Source organism: Gaeumannomyces tritici (genome assembly GCF_000145635.1).
Source record: "Gaeumannomyces tritici R3-111a-1 unplaced genomic scaffold supercont2.4, whole genome shotgun sequence".
Lineage (NCBI taxonomy): Eukaryota > Fungi > Ascomycota > Sordariomycetes > Magnaporthales > Magnaporthaceae > Gaeumannomyces > Gaeumannomyces tritici.
Genome location: NW_008804548.1, coordinates 2017633 through 2041852, shown reverse-complemented (window position 1 = coordinate 2041852; position 24220 = coordinate 2017633). Strand labels below are relative to the sequence as shown.

The 24220-nt window shown below is 61.3% G+C and overlaps 13 protein-coding genes across 13 annotated transcripts; 6 read left to right on the top strand and 7 right to left on the bottom strand.

Moving 5' to 3' along the window:
- Window positions 1-820: 820 nt before the first annotated feature.
- Window positions 821-1106, bottom strand: GGTG_08127 (hypothetical protein; the record flags this gene model as incomplete). Its single annotated transcript, XM_009225964.1, has 2 exons — window positions 821-836; window positions 907-1106. 2 exons carry the CDS (start codon window positions 1104-1106, stop codon window positions 821-823), a joined length of 216 nt encoding a protein of 71 aa, XP_009224228.1.
- Window positions 1107-1875: 769 nt separating this feature from the next.
- On the bottom strand, window positions 1876-2221 carry GGTG_08126 (hypothetical protein; the record flags this gene model as incomplete). Its single annotated transcript, XM_009225963.1, has 2 exons — window positions 1876-2083; window positions 2121-2221. The coding sequence occupies 2 exons, from the start codon at window positions 2219-2221 to the stop codon at window positions 1876-1878; spliced, it is 309 nt and encodes a 102-aa protein (XP_009224227.1).
- Window positions 2222-2584: 363 nt separating this feature from the next.
- Window positions 2585-3629, top strand: GGTG_08125 (hypothetical protein; the record flags this gene model as incomplete). Its single annotated transcript, XM_009225962.1, has 2 exons — window positions 2585-3043; window positions 3144-3629. The coding sequence occupies 2 exons, from the start codon at window positions 2585-2587 to the stop codon at window positions 3627-3629; spliced, it is 945 nt and encodes a 314-aa protein (XP_009224226.1).
- Window positions 3630-3665: 36 nt separating this feature from the next.
- On the top strand, window positions 3666-3896 carry GGTG_08124 (hypothetical protein; the record flags this gene model as incomplete). Its single annotated transcript, XM_009225961.1, has 1 exon — window positions 3666-3896. The coding sequence occupies one exon, from the start codon at window positions 3666-3668 to the stop codon at window positions 3894-3896; it is 231 nt and encodes a 76-aa protein (XP_009224225.1).
- A 696-nt stretch (window positions 3897-4592) lies between these two features.
- GGTG_08123 (hypothetical protein) lies at window positions 4593-5662 on the bottom strand (the record flags this gene model as incomplete). Its single annotated transcript, XM_009225960.1, has 2 exons — window positions 4593-5323; window positions 5419-5662. The coding sequence occupies 2 exons, from the start codon at window positions 5660-5662 to the stop codon at window positions 4788-4790; spliced, it is 780 nt and encodes a 259-aa protein (XP_009224224.1). The 3' UTR covers window positions 4593-4787.
- Window positions 5663-6650: 988 nt separating this feature from the next.
- On the top strand, window positions 6651-7778 carry GGTG_08122 (small nuclear ribonucleoprotein Sm D3). Its single transcript, XM_009225959.1, has 3 exons — window positions 6651-6852; window positions 6960-7020; window positions 7120-7778. The coding sequence occupies exons 1-3, from the start codon at window positions 6805-6807 to the stop codon at window positions 7401-7403; spliced, it is 393 nt and encodes a 130-aa protein (XP_009224223.1). The 5' UTR covers window positions 6651-6804; the 3' UTR covers window positions 7404-7778.
- GGTG_08121 (hypothetical protein) lies at window positions 7542-9865 on the bottom strand. The gene has a single exon (XM_009225958.1). It carries the CDS (start codon window positions 9788-9790, stop codon window positions 7802-7804), a length of 1989 nt encoding a protein of 662 aa, XP_009224222.1. The 5' UTR covers window positions 9791-9865; the 3' UTR covers window positions 7542-7801.
- Window positions 9866-9964: 99 nt separating this feature from the next.
- GGTG_08120 (ubiquitin-conjugating enzyme E2-18 kDa) lies at window positions 9965-10911 on the top strand. The gene is made up of 2 exons (XM_009225957.1): window positions 9965-10376; window positions 10442-10911. Exons 1-2 carry the CDS (start codon window positions 10130-10132, stop codon window positions 10693-10695), a joined length of 501 nt encoding a protein of 166 aa, XP_009224221.1. The 5' UTR covers window positions 9965-10129; the 3' UTR covers window positions 10696-10911.
- Window positions 10635-14025, bottom strand: GGTG_08119 (hypothetical protein). Its single transcript, XM_009225956.1, has 2 exons — window positions 11111-14025; window positions 10635-11028 (listed from the first exon to the last, which is right to left on the bottom strand). The coding sequence occupies exons 1-2, from the start codon at window positions 13817-13819 to the stop codon at window positions 10927-10929; spliced, it is 2811 nt and encodes a 936-aa protein (XP_009224220.1). The 5' UTR covers window positions 13820-14025; the 3' UTR covers window positions 10635-10926.
- A 449-nt stretch (window positions 14026-14474) lies between these two features.
- GGTG_08118 (glutamate carboxypeptidase 2) lies at window positions 14475-18262 on the bottom strand. Its single transcript, XM_009225955.1, has 2 exons — window positions 15204-18262; window positions 14475-15115 (listed from the first exon to the last, which is right to left on the bottom strand). Exons 1-2 carry the CDS (start codon window positions 17778-17780, stop codon window positions 14930-14932), a joined length of 2763 nt encoding a protein of 920 aa, XP_009224219.1. The 5' UTR covers window positions 17781-18262; the 3' UTR covers window positions 14475-14929.
- Window positions 18263-18559: 297 nt separating this feature from the next.
- Window positions 18560-19186, bottom strand: GGTG_08117 (hypothetical protein). The gene is made up of 2 exons (XM_009225954.1): window positions 19093-19186; window positions 18560-19032 (listed from the first exon to the last, which is right to left on the bottom strand). The coding sequence occupies exons 1-2, from the start codon at window positions 19138-19140 to the stop codon at window positions 18643-18645; spliced, it is 438 nt and encodes a 145-aa protein (XP_009224218.1). The 5' UTR covers window positions 19141-19186; the 3' UTR covers window positions 18560-18642.
- Window positions 19187-21364: 2178 nt separating this feature from the next.
- GGTG_08116 (hypothetical protein) lies at window positions 21365-21867 on the top strand (the record flags this gene model as incomplete). The annotated part of the gene is made up of 2 exons (XM_009225953.1): window positions 21365-21536; window positions 21638-21867. The coding sequence occupies 2 exons, from the start codon at window positions 21365-21367 to the stop codon at window positions 21865-21867; spliced, it is 402 nt and encodes a 133-aa protein (XP_009224217.1).
- A 293-nt stretch (window positions 21868-22160) lies between these two features.
- GGTG_08115 (hypothetical protein) lies at window positions 22161-23990 on the top strand (the record flags this gene model as incomplete). The annotated part of the gene is made up of 2 exons (XM_009225952.1): window positions 22161-22741; window positions 22813-23990. Exons 1-2 carry the CDS (start codon window positions 22264-22266, stop codon window positions 23988-23990), a joined length of 1656 nt encoding a protein of 551 aa, XP_009224216.1. The 5' UTR covers window positions 22161-22263.
- Between the last annotated feature and the right edge of the window lie 230 nt (window positions 23991-24220).

Genomic DNA, 24220 nt, shown 5'->3' with positions numbered 1-24220 from the left:
CTGGGTGGGAACCTGCGGATTGGGGAGCCCCAGCTTCGTGCTTCTTGTGGCGCGTGCTCGCCTGCCCCGTTTGCTGCTTGACCCAAAAAAAAAAAAAAAAAAAACGGCCAAAACCATGGCCCCGTCGACCGCCATCCCAGCGCAATCGCGCCAGTGGCCGCAGAGAGGTCCTTACCTGCAGCCAAGCGCTGCCGTCAACGCTACGAGGGGCTCCTGGACCCTGCGCCAACCTGCTTCAGACCAGCGAGGCCGAGTCAGTCTCCCGCATGTTCGTGGGACAACAATCTAGTGTCTCTCGAGGTGAAGGGTGAGGGGCCTTCCTGGCTTTGTCTGTTTGGACACATCATTGATCCCTTTTGGACAGGTGGACGGGAAAAGGGGGTCCATTGGCGGCGACTCGCGATGGAACGAGTCGATATTCAAGCAGCAAAGCAGTGGAAGCGGTGGCCCCGCACGAATCTCTCCTCGGCAGCGGGCATGCACCACAATATGGGTGTATACTATACGTATTTCGAGTCTTTCGAGTGAGGCTGGGCTGTCCCCCACTGTTTTTCTCTGGCCTCCATCACGCCAATGGGGAAGAGTGGATCGCCAAGCATAGAGACATCGACGATGGGCGGCCGAGGCTCGTCATTCTGGTGGCGCCTTTTTTCCCCTCCCATGCGCCTGCAGCGTCCTCGGAGGCGATCGCGATGGTCGCCTGAGGTCTGCGTCCTAATTGCCAATAGCAGACAAGCAGCGTAGGATTATGTGCTTCCATGCCTTGCCATCTTCGAGATAGCGCGTGTCGGGACCGGACGAGCAGACCGGTCAAGAGAACTTAACCGTTTTCGGCCCTGCGAACTCGGCACCCAGCGCGGCGTCAGCGTCGAGGCCATGCATGCCGCTTTCGAGGTCCTGGCACACCCCCCCTTGGCTTTGGGGGCACCCGTCGGCAGCAGCGGAGGAGGAGGAGGAGGAGGAGGAGGAGGAGGAGGAGGAGGAGGAGGGAGGGGCACAGCGGCGCGGGCATGGGAAAGGGAGGGCACGCAGGAAACAAACGAGCAGCGATAATCGATGCGACGGGTGCTCACCGCATCAGCATGGTCCGGGATGCCCTTGTCCATGGTATCTTTTTTGGGGGGGGGGGGGGGGGGGGGACGCTGGGGGGAGGGGAGAATCCACTGTTGCGCAGAGCTGGGTGCCGTTGCCGTGCACCACCATGGCGATGCATGTACCCACCAGACGCCTATGGCATGGCCTCTGCGTTTTGTGGATGAAGCTAGGTTTCAAGGCACTTTACTTGTTAGTAGCACACCCACATCGCGGGCTAGGACATGCATGGAAGAAAGGACACATACGCAGCAGCGAGCGCTGCCTCCTGCGGTGCTGCGGTGCAGCTGAGAGAGTGCAGTGGGCCGAGGCCTTCTTCAGACGTTATCTGAAGCCACTGTCTTCACCGCCAACTGGGAGGGCGGGGTGTTACTAGTAAGCATGTCGTCAACATGTACTAGGCTTGATGCAAACCTACCTGGGATCTACTATAGGGTGGGAGGCTTGTCTGGCAGTAGGTTGGTTTGGAGGTACCTGGTTGGAGGTACCTGGTAGAGCAAACAGCTTCCCCGCCTCGTTTCCCCTCACCCTCTTCATCGTGCTGTGCTGTTGTCTTGTGCCTTTGTCTTGTGCCTTTTTCTTCTTCCATCTCCTCGTCGACGAGCCGCCCACCCGCCCGGTCGTGCATCGAAGGCGCGTCTCCATCAATCTCCAGCAAGCAGGCGAGACGAGGCGAGCCCAGGCGGGTGGTGGACGGCGCTGGCTGTCACTGCTCCCGGGCTGCTGGGGTCTGTCCTGTATGCGAGCCCCACATGGACTCGGACTGCAACGCTACAGGCAACGCTACAGGGACTGGGCCCGAGGCGACAGCGAGAAGCGACGGCCAATCACGTTGGGCCTGATAACGGCCAAACGCCCGACCGCAGCCGCAGTTCCGCTGCCCAGACCCCAGCAGCGCTGTGGCACCTCGGCGCTGTCGGCACCACTGAGACCCTGCCAGCGCCAGTACTTAGGCTCAACCTCACCCGCCCGCCGTTGCCTTGCGCACAAGCTGCCGGCCCATTACATACATCAAATCAACCACCCACCAGACAGACCTCTCGGTCGGCCACCGTTCACCAACACCTTGGTCGTGTGTCACCCTAATCGCCCTCCCGCGCTCAGCCAGAAAGCCGACTGGAGCCGCCATTGTCTTGTGCCGTTTCGTTTCGCCATTGTGCTCGACGGCCGCCTGGATTCCATACCCCAACTCCCAACTTTTAGACTCCCACACCCAAACCCGTCGCGCCCTCTAATCATCGAAACGCTTTTCAAACCGTAATCGCCAGACATACGGCGCAGCCCGTACCTTTCGCATTTGGCCTCGGCTGCGGTCAACCTTGATAATAACCCCCACGCCAACTCTGGTCCCGTCGACGCCAGAAATAATAATCTCGCGCGTCTTTTCCGAGTCGACGCCATCATCGCAGCCACATAAAGTCCCATCACCACCACACATATCACGACGCCTGCACTCAACCACTCCCTCCTCCCTCCTCACCCCGATCCAACCATGGCCACGGCCGACTTCATCATGCCTCGGCTCCCCGATGCCTCGAGCCACAACCACTTTGGCCCTCCGACGCAGCCCATCCGCGCCGTTCATGTCCCCTACCAATCCAGATATAACCCCCAGATCTCGCCCCCGAGCAATATGAAGAGGCACTCGCCCACATCTCCCAAGGGCGGCTACCAGCCGTCGCGTCGCCCTCTCTTCGTCCCTGCCGTCCTGCGCCCCAACGAGTTCCCCTCAAAGGAGCCTCCGACACGCAACGACGACGAGTGCGCTATCGCGGCCGACACCCCTGTTTCCTCTACCAGCAGCTTCATGAACCTGGCGGGCCTCGGCGCCATCGGCCGCCTTAGTCGTCGGTCCACTAGCGACAGCGGCCGCAGCGGCACCCTGGAGCCCGAGTTGAACGCTAGCCTCTTCCCCATCGTGTCTGCGCCACCGACGCGCAAGCATTGGAAGGTAAGTTCATCTGACTGGCCCTCCCGCGACGTTACTCACCCGCACGCCTCGGAGATTTGGCCCCGCAATGCTGACCTATCTTGTGTGTCACCGGTTCCAGGCCGACGAGCGTTCCACCATGTGTGACGATCCATCGTGCACCAAGCAGTTCGGCTACTTCACGCGCCGCCACCACTGCCGGCGCTGCGGAAACATCTTTTGCGACCCGCACTCATCGCACCAGGTTCCCCTCGACGAGGATGCGCACTTCAACCCGCGCGGCGCCATGAGCCGCTCGTGCATCTACTGCTTTGGCGAGTTCCGCGTCTGGCACTCCCGCACCAGCAGCCAGGCCTCCAGCGAGACATCGTCCACGACGACGCGCCCCGCCACGCGCGCCTCGGCTGCGTCCTTCGGTGCCACCACCTCCAATGCCAGCACCAGGGCCACCACGGCACCCAGCAGCCCCACAAAGGCCACCTCGACGGGCGTTTCGCACGGTGAGCAGGGCAATGCTGCCGCCATCTGCGCCGCACTTAAGCCGACGCCGCAGCATGCCGAGGTCGCCCTGAGCGTCCCGAGAGACTGGAACTGGAGCACGTTCTAGGTCGACGTCTTCTCTCCCGAAACTCCCCCGCCCGACATGCTCTTCCCCCCGGAGAACATGATCCGGAACCCCAAGCCCATGTACGCCACGACCTGCAGCGCCCTGAAGAAGCGCTCGGCCCCTGAGGACCCTAGTCCCATGCCGGCGGGCCTCTTCCTCAACAACTCGGCTCCAGTTCCCATCCGCCAGGCGCGCCGCCGCCCCTACAACCCAGCGCCGCTCCCAGAGGGCTTCGTGGCCCGTATGGCGGCGGCAAGACGGGCCTGAGCCTTTCCAACTCGTCTCGATTCGACTGGTTGAGCTCTTGTAGCGCTCTATCTAGGGCAGTCATACCTGGTGTAACGCCCATTGGACGCCCTCAGCCTTGGGTGTAGATGGCCGGCCACAAACCGAACACTGGCCAGACTCCTCTGGTTGGAGAGATGTCGACTCTGTTCGATTTTCTCGGCTTCATACGTCTTTTGGACGATGGCGCCACTCACAGACCATATCAGCTTTTCTCACCCTTTCTGCTCCCACTTGCGCATGCCACGGCTTGTCACGCCGTCGGCCCCACTCGGGTCCTAATCGCCCTCACCTAATACTGTCGATCCTTCTGGTTGCTCCGCTATATAGCCGACTTTCGGTGCCTCCACCGTCGGCTTTGATTTTTGGACGTCATTTTTGTTGTGGCTGCGATTTTCTGCGTTTTCCAGCGGCATAATCTTGTTCTAGTTAACCGAGCTGCGGTTTACTGTTCATGGAACAATGTCCTGAAGGTGGCTTAGTACCATCAAGCGGGCAGCTTCAGAGGCTTGTTTTTGCCTCTTGGCAGGCTATCTCATGGCGACATGGCCAGCTAGCGTGTTGTTGATTTTCTCTGGCCTCCCTCACCTTGCGTTTACGTCTTTATTCGTTCCCACGTCTTAGACTTAGCTCGGAGTTCTTGGCGTTGAAAGCTTGGTTGTTTGCGCCCGAGTTTGAATGACTCCAGCGCTGGTTTTACATTAATTGATATTGATCGTGGTATTCTATTTCGTTATTGCCGTCTGTGTTGCCCGGTCACTCGGTATAAGCTTCCAAAACACTTTCATCATGGCCAACCTCCAGCCGTTGCGGCAAGCACACAGATCTTTATTCCGCCGTCCCAAGCCACGTACGTCTTTGCGATGATCCATCTCACCCGGGTCCTCCTTCGCTGAGCGTGTTGACGGCGATGCGACCCGTGGCGTCGATGGTGACGTGGAAGCTGAGGTTGAGTGGGACCGTCAGATACCGGGGGTCAAGAGACACCACGATCTCCGTGTTGGCGGCGTCCCCGAGCGCCCACGACGTCTGCCGTCTCCCCGCCACGGACCCGGCGTCGCCGCGGCCACTACCACCGCCGCAGCCGCGGCCGTCCTCGGCTGCCGGCACCTCCCACGTATCCGTATCCCATCCCGCGACGCGCGATAGGAAGGGCGCTGGCGATGGCGCCGCGGCGGCTCCGTGCTGCTCCCAGTACGTCTGCGACGACGGCGGCGCGGGCGACCAGGGCTGCCCGGCGGGACTGTGTGGTTCCTGCTGCTGCTGCTGCGGCGGCGGCAGGAGACTGTGTGTTGCCGGTTGGGCATAGTAGTACGGCTGTTGCGACGCGTCTGTGAAGGGCGTGTCGGCTCGACCTGCTGCGTCCACGGGGCTCCCGTCGGCGCGTGCGTGCGGCGGCGGCCAGTAGTCTAAGGACCCGTCAGCCAATGTGTGGTTTTCCGGGAGGACTAATAGCCGCGGGAAGCCAAAGGGAGGGAGGAGGAGGAGGACTGTGTTTTCTCACCAGCGGCATGGTCTCGTCCTGCCTCGGGGTACCGCGCCTCGTACCCTCTCTCCCGCTCCTCGGGCCCGTCGTATCCATCGCGATAATACTCGGTGGGGCGACGCGGGTGGTGGTCGTCTCGGCGGTTCCTCCCTTCGGCATCGCGGTGGTGCTCCTTGCTGCTATGGGGTTCTCGACACCGCGGTTCGGCACAGCGATGATGCCTCTTGGACGAGGTGGATTCCCGGGGGCGTCTGTGGAACATGTTGGTTGAGCTCGGGGACGAAAAAAAAAGTGCGCTGTCTTGGGAGGGTTGGTGGGTGCTTGGAAGAAAGACGGAAACCTGCGGGGGAGAGCCATGGAGCGCGAAAGGGTCACGGCGGGTCATCTTTATAGCCGCGATACCGGCTTTTCGGAGTTGGCACACCTGATCGGGCTGCCACACCAGACAGGCAGACGCCTTTATTGCCCTGCCGCTGAGAAAGGGAGGGGGGGGGAAGGGTTGGGTGTTCTAACGCAGGCATGCCCTCCCGTTAGACGCACGCGCCCTCTAGGGGTGGCTTGGGTATGGCGAAGCACTTGTCTGGCTTGGCTACAAAGAGGCCGTGGGGAGTCAGGCCGGGCGGGAGGGCATGTTGTATGGGGGTCTCATGGAGCCACGCCCGGCCTCAGAGGCGCACGTGGGATGATGCACACAGGAAACACGTAGACATAGGTATCGATAGAGGGGACCACGTTCTAACAAAGCTTGGATTCGCAGCGCGCTACAGGCAGAGGACATGTGCTTATCCTTCATCGTTGGTCATATTTCTCATCCGTGATTTGCGACTTGGATTCGTATTTGCCTTTTTATATCCGTCCCTCGACGTTTATTGGCTCCTTCGCTTTGGCGGGCGAACCATCCTAGGTCCTCCCGCCTTGGTTCGCCCAGGCACGGCCTAATGAGACGGGACCTCACAGAATAGGACAAAAGGAAAATAAAAAAAAAAGGCTAACGCTTACTTACAGATGCGCGAGATTCGACCAAGCGGCCCGGCTTCGAGAAGGAAGTGATTGGGCGGGCTCGATCGAGCCGCAAACCTAGCAAAAGCGGCCAACTAGCAGCAGCCTTGTGGCCTGACGTCAGATGTCCTTGCGTCGCGGAAACTGCGGGGCGCCAAAGGCTCCAGTTCAGCCACAAAGTGGCGCAAGCTCCAGGTGTAAAATTCCCGGCCCCCAATTGCAATAGAGCGGCGGAGGTTTGAGGCGCGTGCGTTTCTGGTGGGTGTGAAAGCTACTGAGGGTGCCCGCCGCGAAACCTCCGCCAGTCAGTTCTGCCCTCCCAAAAACCCCCCCGTAAACGGCGCAGACGAGTACCTACGAAAACGACGAGGCCGCCGCCGCCGCCCACACACAAGCTTGCCCAGCATGACTTCCACGATCGGCATTCCGATCAAGCTCCTAAATGAGGCCCAGGTAAGAGGCGGGGGAACGCAGAATCCTGCTGCATTTTTCTCTTTCGCGAGGCACAAGTAGTAGTAGCTAACGTCGGTGGATGCGCGCGCGCCCTCGCGACCACACAGGGCCACATCATCACGCTCGAGATCACGACGGGCCAGACATACCGCGGCAAGTTGATAGAAGGTATGCAAGGACTTGCCCGCCATATGCACATTGCGGCAAGACACCGTAACCTCTCCCCCTCCATCCCAGGCTAACAACAGAAAAAAAAAAAAAAAAAAGCCGAGGACAACATGAACATCCAGCTCCGCGACATCACGGTCACGGCCCGCGACGGCCGCGTCAGCCACCTGGACCAGGTCTACATCCGCGGCAGCCACGTGCGATTCTTCATCGTGCCTGACATGCTGCGCAACGCCCCCATGTTCCGGAGCCGCAACGTTAGGGGCCGCGGCGTCGGACTCGCCCGCGGCCGAGCCACCGTCAACAGGGCCCGAGGGGGAGGCGGCGGCGGCGGGGGTGGTGGTGGTGGTGGTGGCGGCGGTGGGAGGGGAGGCAGGGGCTAAGAAGCGAAAGATTCTTTGTTTGGTTCTGGAACGAAAGTGAGGACAGGCAAAGGGAGGGGGCGGGCTAGAGACCGTTTCCCGCCTGGCCGATCAAGAAAGCAGCCCCGCCGCTACGGCTATGACGGAGAGGCGAAAAGGGGACACGTCACTTTATGCCAGTTTCTCTGTTTCTGCGACAAAAACATAGACGATCCCCCCCAATGGCGTTTCTGGTTTGCGCGGAACGAAGTAGAGCTGGGGCGATATGCCTGATACCCTCAACCTAGATCTCATTTTGGAGGCGAAGCAACCTGATGCAAGAAGGACTGAAACCCGAATCGCCATGCCGTAAGATACACCGCTTTGCTTTTTTTTCTTTCTATAGTACAGGTTGCCAGAGAAAAACGCATTCCTCTCGTCTACTTGAGCTCCGCGAGCGCCTCCTCGGCCCGGCCGACCAGCTCCCTGGCCCTGGCGAGCTCGCGCGCAGCGTCGCCGCCGTGGTCCGCGCCGTCCTCGGCCGCGGTCCTCAACAATACCTCCTCGACGCTAGCCTCGACGGCCCTGACGGCCTTGCGGCCCTCCTCGCGGACCTGCCCCTCCCAGTAGGCCCTCGCCGCCTCCCAGCTCCGCTGCATGCGCCGCAGGCTCCACACGGTTCCCAGGGCGGCGACGGCGCCGGCCTCGTACGCGCCGCCGAGGGCCGACATGTAGGCCAGGACGCCGAGCGACGTCGTCAGCGTCGACGTGCTGAGCGCCTGCAGCACCAACTTCTGCGCCAGGGCCTGCAGCGCTGGCACGCTCTTGTTGAGCAGGTACCGCCGCGTGTGCGGGATGTGCGTCGGCCAGAGGGTGCTCGCGGGAGCAGCAACATCAGCAGCCGTTGCGGGCTCTTCCGCCGGGGTCGTCGTGTCCGCCGCCGCCGGCACCGCGGCCGGGGCGGGGTACTCGGGAGCCTTGCCGGCGGCGAGCCCCGCGCCGCTGATGCGCCCGGCGAGGTAGATGAGGTCGCGCTCGGCTGCGGGCAGAAACTGCTGCGCGATCATGTCGGCTGAGATCATGCCCACGTCATCGACGCGCCAGAAGAGCTTCCACCAGCCGAGCTTGCGCCAGCGGTGGCCCGCGAACGCGAGGTCCAGCTGGCCCTCCAGCTCGGCGTGCGCCGCCTCGGCCCAGCGCGACAGCGCCGCGTCTGCGTCGGTGGCGGCGGCCCTGCGGTCCACAGCCGCCGACGCGCCCCTGGCCTCGCCGGCCCGCACCGCCGCGAGCGCACCCCGAAGGACCGAGGCGACGAGCTGGCGCACAGCCGGCTTGGTCGCGGCCGCCCCGCCGTCCGACGACAGCGCCCCGGCCAGGAGCCAGTCTTTGACCCTGTTGATGTTGCTCTGGAACCACAGCGTCTCGTACTTGATCGCGTTCGCGACGTCCTGCCGGAACAGCGCGATGGCGTGCTTGCCGCCCTCGACGTCGACCCTGACGAACGGGTAGCCGGCGGCGTCGTCGTCCGTGACGCCCTTGAGGTCGACCGCGGCCGCTATTGTGTCGGTGCTGTCCGACACGGGCATGGCCGAGACCTGCGTGGCGCCCAGTATTCCATGGCCCACCACCAGCGCCTTGTGGACGGGAGTGGCCATCTGCGTTGCTCCGCCGGTGTTGGACGTCGGCATGTCGATCGCGGGCGTTAGAACCGCCTCCTCCAGCGCCGCCGCGACGGCCCCACTACCCTGCCCAAGTCCCATCGGGCCGATGTTGCCCGTCAACAGGATCTCGATGCCGTGTCCGTTTAGCGTGGGCGAGGACACGGACAGTTCGTCCAGCGCCGGGCTCTCCGCCGGCGCGGTGGGCGACACGAAGCTCGAGACGGGTTGCTCCTCGTGCGCCTGCGGCTCGGGCCGGATCCGGATCAGCAGCGGCCGGCTGTCGTCGTGGCCGGCCAGCCTCCGTTCCCACTCCTGCTCGGGCGACAGCGGGTCGGCGAGCACGGCCTGGAGTAGGCCCCTGGCTGTACCGCCGCCGCCGCCGCCGCCACCACCCAGGCCCAGCATGGCCAGGCGCACCGACTCTCTGCCAGCATCCTGGCGCAGGCCCTGTAGCGCCAGCTGGGTGCGGGGCAGGTTGACGTAGCCGGGCGCATGCCTCTGGAGCTGCAGCAGAGCATCCTCCAGCTTCCTGCGGGGGTTTTCGGTGGTTGTGGGCTGCGGAGACGCCGTGGTGGTGGCCGGCTCTGCCCGTGGTGGTGTCGTGGTGAGCGGCCGGGACGGTGGCCGTCGCTGTCGTGGCCAGACGCCCGCCCTGGGGCTCGGTCGGCGCGGGGCGAGGGAGCAGAAGAGGCAGACGGACGGTACAGAAGCCCCGGCTTGCCTGCGTAGGCTGCGGGCGGCGCCCGTGAGGGCTAACCGTGGCGGCATGACTGTCAGGTTGTGGTTGGGGCAGAGCTAGATTCCATAGTTTGCATAGAGTGAGTAGGCTCTGCGAATTCAATTGCGTGCTGCTAGCGCGTGCTGGGCCGTTTGGGGGTGTGTTGGGGTTCCATAATGTGGGGTCGGGCGGCGGCCGATCCTCCCTGCGAGTCAGCTGGAATAGTGTGCGCCCGCCCAGCTGGGGACGTCATTGGGCTTGGGAACCTAGCTTCAGGATGGGCAAAGCCATATAGCAACAGCCCGCGACCAGCGACTGTTCCCCTTTTCTCACGTCAACCTCACACCTCGTCAAATCCATTCACTTTTCACTTGATTACCCCGCAGAAAATGGCCCAGTCCACCGCCCACCGCCGGCTCCTGCAGGAGTACCGGGCCCTGACCAACAACCCGCCCGAGGGCATCACGGCCGGCCCCGTCAGCGAGGACGACCTGCTGCACTGGGAGGCCATGATCATGGGGCCCGAGGGCACCCCCTTCGAGGGCGGCGTCTTCCCGGCCGAGCTGCGCTTCCCCAAGGACTACCCGCTGGCGCCGCCGAGCATGAAGTTCCTGGGCGAGATATGGCACCCCAACGGTGCGTTTTCTGTTCTACACCAAAGTAGAGATGGGGTGATTATTGACACTTCCCGACGACAAAAGTCTACCCAAGCGGCCTCGTATGCATCTCCATCCTCCACCCGCCCGGCGACGACCCGAACCACTACGAGCACGCGTCGGAGCGTTGGTCGCCCATCCAGTCGGTCGAGAAGATCCTCATCTCGGTCATGAGCATGCTCGCCGAGCCAAACGACGAGAGCCCCGCCAACGTCGAGGCCGCAAAGATGTGGCGCGAGCGGAGGGAGGAGTACGAGAACAAGGTCCGCGACTCGGTCAGGAGGAGTCTGGGGCTGTAGATTGGCCGTGGTTGTAGCATGGGACGAGGCGGCAGCCAGCGAAAAAGCCGTGGCGTCTTTGAAATGCAAACAAGAAAAACATAGTTCATAATCCACCATCGCATGCTCTAGTAACCCCATTCTTCCCTAGAAAATTCTATCGGTTCCAGCCAGGGGGCCTGTAGCGCGGCTCTGGAACCATGTTGAAGCCATGGTATAAGTTGTAGTTTAACCCCCTCATCCCTCCCGCCATCAAAGATTATTCTCCGCCTTGAACTTGTCCCAGCTCTCGTTTAGCGTGCTGAAGACGGTGCCGGCAATCATGCGGACTTCGGTGCTCGCGTCTTGCGTGATCTGGAAAAAAAGCAGCGTTGATCTGTCAGTAACGGCCAAGAAAAAGGGGTCAGACAAAAAGAGAAGGAAAAAAAAGACTCGCCTTGTCCGGGTGGCATTTGGCAATGGCCTTCATGTACACAATCTTGACCTTGTTGGCCACGACGAGCTCGTGCAGGCCCACCTTCTTCCACCCGCTGCCCTCCCAGAGCACCTGGTCGAGGCTGCCGAGGAGCGCGCGCAGGTTGTCGCGCTTGCCGTCGCGCCACGCCGCCACGCGCGCGTCCACCTTGTCCACGAGCGCAAACTTCTCCGCGTCGGCCTGCTGCGCCGCCGCGTTGGCCGCCCGCAGCCGCTCCACCGCCTCCGAGTCCCTACCGGAAAACGAGGATGCCGCCACCGGTCTCGGCTTCGGTCGTGCCGCCGCAGCCGCCGCCGCGGGAGCCGACGCCGGCTTGGGCTTGGGCTGCGGCTTGGGCGCTAGCGCCTTCTGGCAGCGCTGGCGGCCCGCGATGGCCGCGGGCCCGCCGACGCCCGACTCGACGCACAGCTGCCACACGGCGCCCGCGTCGCCCCACTTCTCCATCTGCTCGAGCGCCTCGGCCTTGCGCGTGAGCGCCTTGCCGTAGAGGTCCTTCATGTCGCGCGTCTCGCCGCCGCTGTTGCCATCCAGCGAAACCGTCTCGCCCTCGCCCCTGGACGGCCCGATGAGCTTGACGGCCGCGTCGGCGTCGTCGACCGCCTGCCGCGGCTCACCCGTCTTGAGCGCCGTCAGCGCGTGGTTGCACAGCAGCAGGATCGCGAGCGGGTGCGTCGCGGGTAGGGCCGAGAGCGATGTGCTGTACGACGCGTGCGCCGCCGCGTAGTCCCCCCTCTTGAAGTGGCCGGTGCCCTCGAGGCGGTGCTTGGTCGATGCCTGTAGCGCGGCGGCGCCGAGTGGCGGGATCTGGCGGGCCGGGTGGGGGGCTGGACGAGGCTGCGCCGGGCGGGGAGACGGGTTGTTGGATTGCCTTCCAGCGCTGGACCCTGGGCCTGGTGAGGGCTGAGGAGTCGGCCGCTGGGGGAGGCGCGCCTGGGGACGGCTTGGGGCGTCCGAGCCGAACAGGAGATCCGCCTCGGGCTCCGGCGGTGGATCCCTGGCCTCAGGTTGTGGCTGTGGTGTCGTCTTCTTTCTCCTGGCAGGACTGACATAGGCCTGCGAGCTCTGCTCTTCGATTTCCTGCTTGTTGATGCGGGACCGGGGGTCCATGAGATGCGGTTGGCCGGACTGCTGCCACTTGGGCACGGCCTGGTTCCTGCTCGAAGAAGCCCCACGGACGGCTGGTGACTGGTTGCGTGACGAGCCGGTGCTGCTCGGGTGCCTCCTTGACTCATCGGCAGGGCGCCGACCTGGTCGGCTACGAGAATCCAGCATCATCACTTCGTCGGTGCCGTCTGCTCTCCGCCGCCCGTCCTGGCCCATGTCCTGATGTGCCGACCTCATCCACTTTGGCTGGTTCGGGTCGCCTCCCTCCTGCTGGAAGTCCGCGACGGCCTGCTGCACCTTCTTCTGGCTGGTCTTCCACAGAGAGTTTGCCGATTTGAACAGGTTGTTTCCAATCGCGGCCGCCGTCTTTGCAAAGTCCGGCTCGCCGCGCGCCGGCGACCTGCTGTTCCTGCTGCCGAGCACGTCGTCGCCGCCCATCCAGGCCGGGCTGGAGCCCCTGTCGCGCCCCGACGAAGACTGGCCACTGTCCTCCCTGGCGCGACTTGAAGAGCCCTGCTTTTGCCTCGACTTCTCTTTTGCCTGCCTGTGGGCGTCGTCCAGCAGCCAGTTGACGGCGGCCTGGACGTTGAGCCCGGCGCCGCTCTCCGTGAGGGCCCTCCTGGCATTCTCGGGTGTGAACCCGTAATCCACTATTTGGCAAACGGCCTTGTCGAACGGATCGTTTGATGGCGCGCGTGGTTCCTCGTCCTCTGATTCTGATTCCGAGTGTTCGATCGGCTTCCCAGGCTCGGGCTCGGGACGCTTCGGCGCCTTGGCCTGGGCCCGGGCCTGCTGTTCCCTCCGCACCTCCTCTACGGGTCGCCCCAGATCCCCGAGGAGGTCGTCCTCCTCCTCGTTGGCCACGACTGCAGCCGGGGCTTTGGCTTTTAGTTCGCTGAGACCGAACGGGTCGTCGTCGTCGGCAAAGGCGCCGTTCGAGCCACCCGGCGCCGCCCAGGAATTAGGCTTGCTGAGGTCCAAGCCTGGAACCTGGGTCGGGGCGGCGGCCGGCGAGGGCCCTCTCGAGACAGCGGCCGTCTTGTCGAGCTGAGAGCCCGGCGGGAAGTAGCTCGCATTGTCGACCTGGGTGGTCGAGTTGAAGGCCGCAAAGAGGTCGTCGTCCGCGTCCTTGGCCTTGCCATTCTGCGCGCCCACCGCCGCCACCACCGGCGTCGCTGCCCTCGAGCTGCCCTGCCCCAGCGACTCGAAGAAGCGCCCGTCGCCAAAGCTGGCCTGCGCCTGCTTCCTCTTCTCCTCCTCCTTCCTGCGCTTCTCGGCCTCGAGGCGCTCCTGCTGCTCGCGCAGGCTCAGATTCGCCGTGCTTTTGGCGGTGCCGAAGTTCATGAGGCCGCTGAAGCTGTCCTGGGCTGGCTTTGCCGCCGCCGCCAGAGACTTGGGGGCGCCGGAGCCCTGCGAGGAGATCGGGGTGTTGCGGCCGGACGGCTGGGGCGACGGGCTCGGGCGGAGCGACGGGTAGGCGAAGGCGTTAGAGGGGTTCATGGGCGGCGGCTTAGAGCCGCCGCCGTTGGCCGGGGTCGACCAATTCAGCCCCGACAGGTCGTCCATCGTGTCTGTCTTGCTTTGGGCCGTCTGGGGTGGCGGGATAAAGTTCGTAGCATTGCCCTGGGGTGTGTTGTTTTGGTAGCGCGGTCTGAGGGTCGGTCGCGAGCTCGAGCTCAGGTGTCGGGGTTGGGCTTCGTGGCTCCCGCTTGTCAGTTGTACGCCAAAACATTACCTTTTGGAACTGCTAAAAAAAAGGAAAAGAAAAATCGCAACACAACCAAAATTTTATTACGAAAAGATTTTAACTTTATATTTATTTTCCAATTTATTTTATCCCATTGTATGCTTACTTACTTAAGTTATGCTAGTTTAAACACACTTTTAGCGTACTACCCGACTAAAAAAAATAAAAAAAATATTTGCTACTTTAACGCTTAAATATTTACTAACAGTGCGTTTAATAAAAAATATTTGTATATAAAAAAGATAGCTTTTATAAAGTTATAACATGTAACCGATTTTAATAATTGTAGCATTTTTATTATAATTTATTTTCGGTGTTGAAAAAGGTAGTGTTTTGGTGTAAAACATCGTGGGGTGGGCAGACTTTTTGGTCGGTAATTTTAAGTGTGGCGCCCAGCCAAATCACCGGGAATTAGGGGTTCATGTGGCTGTGCTGCAGTTGTGCCTGGTTTGGACGTCACAGCCATGGCCATTCACGTTGGCTTGTGACACAAATGTCAAGAGACTGTGTTTAGTCGAGAAAGACGAGTCACACCCACGAGAGGCTTCGCTGACCTCTCAAATGTGTTTATTCTCAACGTCCACCGTATGAAGCTATAAAACAGCAGACAACGCCATGCCCTATGCCGCAGGGGATAAAAAGCATAGTGAAGTATCGCAAAGCCTCCTCCGTCCCTGTCTCTGATCTCCCAGAATACACCGAGAACCAACTCGCGACGACAGTGTGTTCAACCCAATGTAAAAAAAAGCGTCTCGACATAGAAAAAAAAAGACAGGACCAGACGGGCGGCCGTATATTGATATATGCTTCAAGGGAACAAAACAAAGGAAGCTTGATGCAATTGTAACTGTACATGCAAAAAGAAAAGACAAGAAACGGGCAAACGTCGTACCGGCCAAGAAAAGGAAACACAGAACATGCTAGTTACGTCACCGCGTCATTAGACTCCCGGCGGCCTTTTTCATGATTTTTACGGCCTTGTCCATCATCTGGTTCGCCAGGGGCCAGTCGCCAATCTCGATGGCGTCGCGGACTGCGGGGAAATACCCAGGCTCGTGGCTGGCCCATAGTTTGGGTCCGTAGACGACGTGTTTGAACTGAGTGCGATTTGGGACCTGGACAAACAATGGAAATACGGTTAGACAAAGGTTCTGACAAGGGGCAGAGGGAGGAATGTTCACAGAGAACAGGCAGCCAACTCACCCCTCCTGTATCATCCATGTCCAGCAGGTTCGTGTCGAGCATTGCCAGGCGCGAGTTGTACTCTGTCCGCTGGCGGCCGAGCATGAGGGTCTCGTACGAGCCCGACGCGAGCACCGTGTTCTCCCAGGCCATCTCCCACTGCGCGAACTTGCGGGCGCCCTCGGCGACCACGTTGGCGGCCTCGCGGATGCGCAGCGGGTCGAGCGGCGCGTGCCCGTCGTGGGGCTGGCCCGCGCCCTTGCCCTCGGCCCAAGCGATGAATTCGTCGGCCCAAGCCGTGAGCGAGGTCGCAAACGCCTCCATGTCGAAGGGCAGGATGGGCCGGTCGGCCAGCTCCACCAGGAGCAGCGCCACGACCTGGCCCAGGAGCTGGTGGTAGCCGAAGCCCGGGTCGCCGAAGCGGTCCATCCAGTCGAAGCTGTCGTAGCTCGACTCGCGCGGGCGCCGGCCGGCCTCGCGCGAGGAGCCGCCGAAGCCGATGTCGAGCGACGACGTGCCCGCCATGTGCTGGAAGGCGTTGTAGTCGGACGCGGACCCGAGGCCCTCGAGCTTGTCGCCGCGGCGGTCCCAGAGCTCGCGCAGCGTCGCGTTCTGGTTGCCGTCGCCGACGCGGTGCATGACCTGCAGGAGCAGCCGCCGGAACACGGGCGAGCCCGCGGCCCGGAACGTGTCGCCCGTTATGGCCTCGTCGAGGTTGATGTAGGCCATGGCGTTGTCGCGCACTGCCTCGATGTTCTTCTCGACGAACTCGCTGGAGCCCAGCGAGTTGTAGGCGCCGCCGTCCCAGCTCATGAACTCGATGGTGCGTGATGGGATCCAGCCCATCGCCCGCAATTTCCCGAAAAGGCGGGCCATCTCCATCATGATGGCCGTCCCCGAGTGCGGGCTGGCGGCGCCGAATGCCAAGGAGTCGCGCCGGTTACCGATCACGATCGACTTGGTCTTCTGCTCGTATCCTATGATGCGTCCGTACACGTTCCACATCTCCTTCTTGACCACTTCGTCCTGCTCGTTCTTGAGGTGCACGAGGGGCGAGGATTTGTCTCCGATCCACCACTCGTCCACGTCAGGAACCCCGCCGACCCATTCCTCAGGAGCCTTCTGGCCGTGGCCCTTGAGCCTCCGCAGAAGCTCCTTGGCATCGCGCCACGCCAGCGGTATGCTGGGGATCTTGACCAGGCCGTGAGATTGGTGGGGCTGCAGGCGGGTCGGCCTGTTCTTGGTGCTCTCCCAGCCGGGCGTCAGGGGGTCGCCGATGAGCCAGCTGGAGAGCGAGACGGAGCCGCGCTGGACGCCGTCTTCCGGCATGTACCTGCCTTCGGGCATGGGCTTCCCCAAGCGGAAGCCATCGTCGGCGGGATCGCTGTAGACTATGCATCCGACGAAACCTGCCAGCTCTGCCGCCTTGACCTTGAGGCCCACGTCCTCCTGAGGTCCGTATTGCCTCACCAGGGCGATGGCTCCCTTGGCATCGATTCCGCTGTCGTACAGCCTCTTGAAGTCCTCCCTGGTGCCGTAGTTGGCGTATATTAGGGGGCCCTTGACATCTCCCGCCTTGGAGTGCGCATGGAACGCATACGTCTGTCGGCCTGCCGTCTCTCGGCCCGTCTCCTCCTCCTCTATCTTTGCCGCCCACTCCACCTTGCCGTCGCCGCTGACGACCTCGACCGCCCGGCCGCCCTCCTTGGGGTAGTTGATGTAGGCGTTGTAGTCGTCCACGGCCACGTCCTCGAGGCCGTACTTCTCGAACATCTTCTTGACGTCGGTCGCGATCGCAAAGTCGCCCTCGCTGCCGGCGAGGTGCGCATAACTCGTAAAGTGCTTCAGGTGCTCGCGGATAATCCGCGGGTCGACGTTGCTTTGGAGATGCAGGCGGACGTGCTCCGGGTCGAAGGGCTCGCGCCGCATGCCCCTCATGGTGTCGCTCATGAAGATGAACCATAGGAACCCCACGACGAGGAATATGGCCATCAGGCGACCGAACAGGATGCACGCGGCCGTGGCGTCGAAGGCGGGCAGGCGGGACCACCAGCGCGACCGCTCGGGCTGCTGGGCGGCCTCGTCGCCGGTCGTCGGCGACGCGCCGCCGCCTTCACCGGACGAGCTGGGACTGGCCGCGGAGCTCGATTCCGTGGCGTTGGGCAGCCGTATGCGCATCCGGGGCATCTGCCAAGACCACTTCCACCGCCATTGCGGCAGCGAGAAGCCGATGCGCTTGCCGAAGATGGACGGGCGGCCCCGGCGCAGAGCGTCGTCGTCGTCGCCCATCTCCAGCTCCTGCATCTCCCGCCGCACGTGCGCGGCCTCGGCGTTCGAGTCGGAGCTCCATAGGCTGTCCTCGTCGTCTGTTTCTACAGTTGGGGCGCGGTAGTTGGTGTTGTTGTGGCGGCGCGAGCGCACCGGGGAGGAGGCGCCGGCATCGGGGTCGGTTGCCGTCGAGCTGCTGCGCTGGTGCCTGTGCAGGAGGGATCGGGACTCGAACTCGGACGGCGAGGCGGCGGGATCGGCAGCTATTGCCTCGTCGTAGCTCGGTATGGGCGGCACGGCATCGTACCTATGATTTGCGTGGGACGGCATTATGGTATGGAAGCAAGCGTAAAGCTGGAGCTGGAGCTGGACTCGGCGGCGTCATGGGTTCCCAAGGTTCCGTCGGTCCGGGCGTGTAGGGTCGACCAGTCGAGTGCACGATGGGGGTCGGACGGTGGCGGACCGGGGGTGTTCGGGGGGAAAAGAGTGATAGGGTAAGTGCTAGTGAGAAAGTCGATCGACGGCAGCCCGGGATCGTCCAGAGAAAGCCGTGGCAGAGGCAGCCTCGACGTGTGTAAAGGCCGATACAGGGGCCACGAGGCGAGGCCAGTTGGGACGGGGTGTCCTCAAGCCACCAGCCGCCGGAGGGACAGCCGTTGGATCGCGAGGCTTAGGAAAATACACAAGGCGCTCGCTCTAGCCAGAAATCATCGTGGGCAAGATCGGTTTCGAGGAGAAGTTCGAGATGGCGCGGGGGAGCCCAAGCGTGCACGCAAAAAGGAGACGATGCGCGTTTCGGCAGCAATCCATTGAATTGTGACCACTGGAGCGCTGCTCGCTGACGACAGCAGCCTGTGCTTGGCCATGCTCGAAACGCTAGCGGGCGGCTGTCGTTAGTCATCAGCACCGCCACCCTACAACCTATTAGGGAGAGAGAGAAGGTTTGGCAGGAGCCAGGGTTTATTATCTTGTATCTCAATTGTTGTCTATCGACCTAGGCTTAGGCTCCTGTGCCTACCCGTTGGTATCCATCCGGCACAGTGCATGCAATCACATAGCATCTCCAGCACTGCCAATTGGAAATATGCAGCGCATATGCAGCGCCACCAACCCGCACCTCCAGCACGCCCGTGACTCGCGAATCGTGCAAAAAGGAAAAAAGGCCACCCTGAACGCTACCCAATCACCCCCATCAACCCTTGATCGGCGCCCTGAGCTTTGATCTGTCTTCGAGAAGGGCCACGCGTTTCTCTAGCTCGTCCACCCTGATCTCCATCCCCTTGGTGGTCCTTTTCGGGAGACGGCTGTACTCGGGCGAACTGGCCCCGGCAAGCAGGTCTGCCGTCACGAAGCTGGACGCCCTCCTGGCTTTCACCACATCGCAGCGCTCGGCGTGGAAGGTTGATCTCGCAGTCTCGGGGATGGCCGAGGCCGCGTCTGCTCTCCTCTGGCCAATCTTGTCTCGGCCGATGGGACTGGTGATGGTGGAGAGCTTGGGGGTCTTTTCAGGCGCATCTTGAGCACGAACTGGTCCGAGCTTGACGAGAGCCTCGCGGCATGCGGCCTTGGCTATGAGGAGCTCCTGTGGCCGACGTATTAGATCCCAGTAGCTGGGCGCAGACAGCGGCGATCCATCACCAACCTCTTTGCGGTCCGACAGCAGCCCACGCGGGCTGGAGTCTTTGGCCATCTGGTCCTCGACGAGGAACTTCCACAGCTTCTAGTGCGCATCCGAGAGTCGCTCCGACAGCTGGCCAATCCACCCGGGCCTGCGCCGGTATTGTTAGTTGGCGGGAGCTGACAATTGCTAGGTGCCTGTTGCGCCATGGTTCTTACAGCTCTGGGCAATCAGTGTGGCCATTGGCAACACACTCCCAACATAGCGGCCCTTCATTGACGTGGCGATGACAGATCCCGTCGGTGAAGGCAGCCTCTGTAGCAGCAGCCCGGAAGCAATGCTCGCAAAAAGTTTCGTGTGCGCCGCCCCTCGTTCCCTCAGGCTCCGGTCTGCGGTCCTTCTCTGTATGTGACATAATGGACGATGTTCAGGGTAACTAATGCTTGATGTGGTATTGTCGGTGCGCCGGGACGCCTGTTTGCTGGGGCTGTTTAGAGACTGAACATACGTGGAATGACTGTTGGCGCCAAAGCAAAGTTTGTGGTTTCGTTCCCAAGCTGCAAGAAACGAAAGCACCCGATACTGGGCGGGAATCAGCCCATGGTCTCGGGTTAGGACAGGTATCCGCGCTGCTAGGACGCAATCAACAACTTGGAAGGAGCGGTTTGATGTTGCCAGATACTCGCTTCCTCGAGCTAGGCCAGATCAAGGATAGCCATCAAGTCAAGAAGGGTAGGTATCACTCTGCGACTTTCCCGCCAGATTCGTCCTTGATCTGAGACTGGCGCTCTCCTGAACTAATCGTCATTGCGTCACCGGTCCGTATTGAGGCTTATAGAGAAAGAGTTCCCGACATTCGGGTCAACTAGGAGTGTTACATCCTTAGGTTCCTCTATCCTTCACCGATCCTCCTCTAGGCATCCTTCTCTAGACATCCTTCCCCTATTCTTTCCCTATCCTCCCCTATCCTTCTCCTATCCTCCCACCTTTTTTTCGCCCTGCACCCATGTTCAAGCCCGGTTCTGGCTGCTATTTCCTCTCTTCCTTTTTGGGCTTCCGTCTGCTGCAAAAAAAGGTTCCCATGGCCCGCGCATTATACGCAAGTGGCCGTGACCGATGTGCGAAACCGACCTGCTGTGTTGCTCGATATAGGCTGCGTACCCGTCCGCTAGAGGCAAAATTATGGTCTGACGACAAACAATACCCGAGTGTGTTCGGCGTGCAAGTGGAGGGAGGCCATTCTTGGAGTTGGAGCATGAGGATACAAATAGGTGGTCGCGCAGACTTGATACGTGTAGCGTCACTAGAGATTTGTCGTGTGAGGGGCAAGTTGCGGGAAGTGGTGGGCGGGAAGTACTATTGTGCCGATGGCCGAGTGCGAGGCTGCCTACAGGGTGCGCGCCTGGTGCTTCTACACGCAGACCAGCTGAGCCGGGGCTGTCTTGAAGAGCCCGCCAGGATTCGCATGCAGATTTGCCGATTTGTGCACATCATAGATCTGGAGAGACAAAGCAGCAGGGCGGCCAAGCATGATTGCCTCAAATCACCACCCGCCGTTGTCAAGCAGGACGGGTTGTGGGCACTAAGCCCTGCCAGAGTCCCATGTGTCGTGTCTTGTCTCGTCTCGGGTTTTTCTGGGAGGCTTCTAGAAGGTCCCTGGCCGCGCCTGCTCGCCTTGGCGCTACTTTGGTCCCAAGAAAGGGCATGGTCGTTCTCTTTTAGTCTGGCGCAGAGCCTGGGCTGACCCCTCCCGAAGATCTGGAAGCACATGTCCCAAAAGAGGGCTAGCGTACGTCGGCCTGACTTGCACGCCAAGCGTGTGGCTTGGCTGCGTCGAACGTTGGGTGGGGTCGAACCAAGTTGGCATGTTTCACCTACAGGCTGAGCCGAAGAAAGGCCCCAGGTCACGCCAGCTCATGTGAGTTGCTTGCCCTCTTCAGAGTGTGTGCTCCTTCGAGGACGAGGGAACGCAGATCTGGCCGGCAGCACCCGGAGTTTTGCTGCACAATCTCGAAGGGCTGCGTCCTGTGTCGTACGCAGCCGGGCACGGCTTCTCCACCCGGGCTGCGCCGCCGCCTGGCTCCGTGGGTTGTGGCCAGGTCCCCCCCCCCCCCCCCCCCAGCTGCCGTTACTGCCACACAGACATCCTTCACATAGGCGGTGGATCACGAGACCCATGCTCGCCCTGTCAGTCTGTGTGTGCTTCGCCGGGCCCCTTGGGCTGGGCAGGCACGCAGTGGCACTAACAGCCACGGGCCGCTTGCCTAGCCGCCCATAAAACCTAATCGGCGTCACAATGGACGGCCTGGTCGCAGTGCATGGTTACACCACTAGCACCCGCACGCCCGCACGCCCGCATGACAGATGCGACCGCTCCCCCGATATGCCCGCTGCCGGCCGGCCGCCGAGCCCGGTCGGCACTATGGCCCATGATAAGGACAGCAGTCGGCATTGCTGGCCGGGCAATTGTGCAGCGCCTTGCGGTGGCAGTTCTTGGCACTTGGCTTCCGAGAATGCTCGGGGAGGCCCCAAGGATGGAGGATGTTTCGAACATGTGCATTCAATTCAGACCCAGTGGCAGGTATTCTTGGTCGCGTGTTTGGCGAGCTGGGGACGCCTCTGTGTCAAATTCCCAAAGGGGGATCTGAAATTCGAAACTCGCAGGCCTGGGCGGCGGATCGAAATCCCCTGGTCGTCGGCCTACCACCGACACCCGGTGCCCGCTCTGCACCTTATTTTACCCTGGCTTCCATGGTTCCGCCCCAGGGGCCGCACCTGGCATCCCCACAGGCCCCATAATCCATAATCCCGGAAGCATGCTTTATTCTATTCTTGTCACGCTTTCTGTTTGCTTCCAGCATCCCCAGTGGCCCAAGAAACGGGCTTTTCCAATGTTATCCAACGTCCAGATAGCTCCTTGGTAGCCCCCCACCCCTTAACGACCCATTAAGATGCCTCTTGCGGCTCGGCGATCACTGCAGGCCTGCCGCCAGCCCTTCCCATGCATCCTAATTTGGCCGTGTCGCGGAGTCTGGTCCTGTCCACTTATCCCGCGGGGCACGGTGTTTTCTCCTCTTATTGTTTCTCTAGTCGTAGGGTTTCGAGAATGTCTAAATATCCTCTCCCGCCGCCCTCTCCTATTGTTTTCTCGTGCTGCTTCACCAGTCCACCCTCCTCGTGTGTCCAGACAGCAACATGGCTTCCCCCAACTCCAAACAGACGGCTAGTCCCGCCACGGTTGAGGCCAAGGCCCCGAGGCCTAAGATGTCGTGGTACTCGCCCGACGACAGCCCCGAAGAGCGCCGCTTTATCGCCAAGCTGGACTTGATCCTGATCCCCTACGTCTTCCTGGCCTACGCCATCAAGGCCATCGACGGCGCCAACCTCAACAACGCCTACGTCGCCGGCATGAAGGAAGATCTTGGCTTTTTCGGAAACCAACTCGTTCAGATACAGACCTTTTATACCATTGGCGCCGTTGCCGGCATGCTTCCTTTTATTTACTTTTTTACATCTCTTCCCATGCATTGGTCCATTCCTTTTATGGATATCATGCGCGCTCTTTTTACTCTTTGCCAGTGCCGCGCCAACTCATTCGCTGAGCTTGCTGCCTACCGATTTCTGGTTGGCTTTTTTGAGTCCCCTTTTTACCCCGCCATGAGCTTTATTCTCGGTATGTTACTCTTTTGATAAGTTGGTGGGAAATCCGTGGACTCCCACGCTAACCACAAACTCCGACTCCAGGCTCATGGTATCGTGGAAACGAAATGGCCCGTCGTGGCGGCATCTCCTCCACGGGCGTAAACATCGGCAACCTGGCGGCCGGCCTCATCGCATCTAGCGCGTCCAAGTACCTCGAAGGCCACCTGGATATCACCGGCTGGCGTTGGAACTACATCATCTGCGGCCTCATGACATTCCCCGTCGCCGTCATGGGCTTCTTTCTGCTCCCGGGCACTGCCGCGAAGCCCAACCTTTGGATCCTCAGTGCAGAGGAGGTTAAAATCGGACAGGAACGTCTCGAGCGCGACGGCCACCGCATCCAAGGAACATTCCACATGGCCAGCCTGCCCAAGATCCTCGGCAACTTTCGCTTTTGGATCGTCGTTTTCGTCAACGTCCTTTTCTGGAACGCCGGCATCCACAAGGGCACGGGCGGCTACCTGCTCTGGATCAAGAGCCTGGGCAGGTTCGACGCCGCCCAGATCAACCAGCTGGGCTCCATGGCGCCGGCGCTGGGCATCCTGTACACGCTGGCGGCCAGCTTCGCGTCGGACCTGTTCCTGGGCCCCACGTGGACCATCACCATAACGGCGGCCCTCAACGCCTCGGGCCTCGTCATCCTCACCATCTGGTTCGTGCCCGAGGGCGCGCTGTGGTACGCCTTCTCGACCATGTTCTGGTCCAGCGCCATCGCGGGCGTGCTGTCGGGCTGGATCAACGCGCTGCTGCGGGACTCGCCCGAGGAGCGCTCCTTCACCCTCATCATGGTCACCATCATCGCCCAGCTCACCACCGCCGGCACGCCCCTGCTGACCTTCCAGACGGTCGAGGGCCCGCGCTACCCAAAGGGCTACGCCTTTGTGCTCGCCTGCGCCCTCACCCTGATCGCGTCGGTCCACGTGCTCAACATCTACCTCAAGCGCGAGGACGCGCAGAGGGCGGCCGTCCCGACCGACGAGGAGAAGATGATCCAGGCGAGGATCGATGCGATCGAGCGGCCCGACACGGCCAACTCGCTGGCCAAGCCGGCCGCGATGCACCTGGAGAAGGAGAAGCGTGGAGGTGACGGGAAGATGGTCCCGAGAATTGTGACGTCGGACCTGCGCAGCAGCAGGAGCTCCTCGTGGCGGAACTCGTGGAACTCCGACTTCCTCACCCTGCCCCATATCAAGCCGGTCGACCCGTTCTCCCCGATATGAGCAGGCATGCATTATGACACTTTACGATTTTCGTTTTCTACATTTCTAGATCGATACCCGCTTAGACCACTATAGAGTTTTTATTTTCCATACAGTCTGGTACTTCAATTCTATAAGCGCTCCCCTATTATCTCGAACGTGCTCGGATATGGGAAAACATCATGATGCCTTATACATGTCGTTTTTTTGTGCTTCCGTTCTTTCCCCATCTGTCGTTTGTTGCCACTTTT

Coding starts and splice junctions, on each gene's coding strand:
- GGTG_08118 (XM_009225955.1), bottom strand. CDS start 17,780: ATGCCGTCCCACGCAAATCATAGGTACGATGCCGTGCCGCCCATACCG. Junction 15,116..15,203: donor ACATGGATGATACAGGAGGG/GTGAGTTGGCTG, acceptor TTGTTTGTCCAG/GTCCCAAATCGCACTCAGTT.
- GGTG_08120 (XM_009225957.1), top strand. CDS start 10,130: ATGGCCCAGTCCACCGCCCACCGCCGGCTCCTGCAGGAGTACCGGGCC. Junction 10,377..10,441: donor CGAGATATGGCACCCCAACG/GTGCGTTTTCTG, acceptor CGACGACAAAAG/TCTACCCAAGCGGCCTCGTA.
- GGTG_08121 (XM_009225958.1), bottom strand. CDS start 9,790: ATGCCGCCACGGTTAGCCCTCACGGGCGCCGCCCGCAGCCTACGCAGG.
- GGTG_08119 (XM_009225956.1), bottom strand. CDS start 13,819: ATGGACGACCTGTCGGGGCTGAATTGGTCGACCCCGGCCAACGGCGGC. Junction 11,029..11,110: donor CCAAATGCCACCCGGACAAG/GCGAGTCTTTTT, acceptor CTTTTTTTCCAG/ATCACGCAAGACGCGAGCAC.
- GGTG_08122 (XM_009225959.1), top strand. CDS start 6,805: ATGACTTCCACGATCGGCATTCCGATCAAGCTCCTAAATGAGGCCCAG. Junction 6,853..6,959: donor AGCTCCTAAATGAGGCCCAG/GTAAGAGGCGGG, acceptor GCGACCACACAG/GGCCACATCATCACGCTCGA. Junction 7,021..7,119: donor CCGCGGCAAGTTGATAGAAG/GTATGCAAGGAC, acceptor AAAAAAAAAAAG/CCGAGGACAACATGAACATC.
- GGTG_08117 (XM_009225954.1), bottom strand. CDS start 19,140: ATGGCCAAAGACTCCAGCCCGCGTGGGCTGCTGTCGGACCGCAAAGAG. Junction 19,033..19,092: donor TGCTGTCGGACCGCAAAGAG/GTTGGTGATGGA, acceptor CGTCGGCCACAG/GAGCTCCTCATAGCCAAGGC.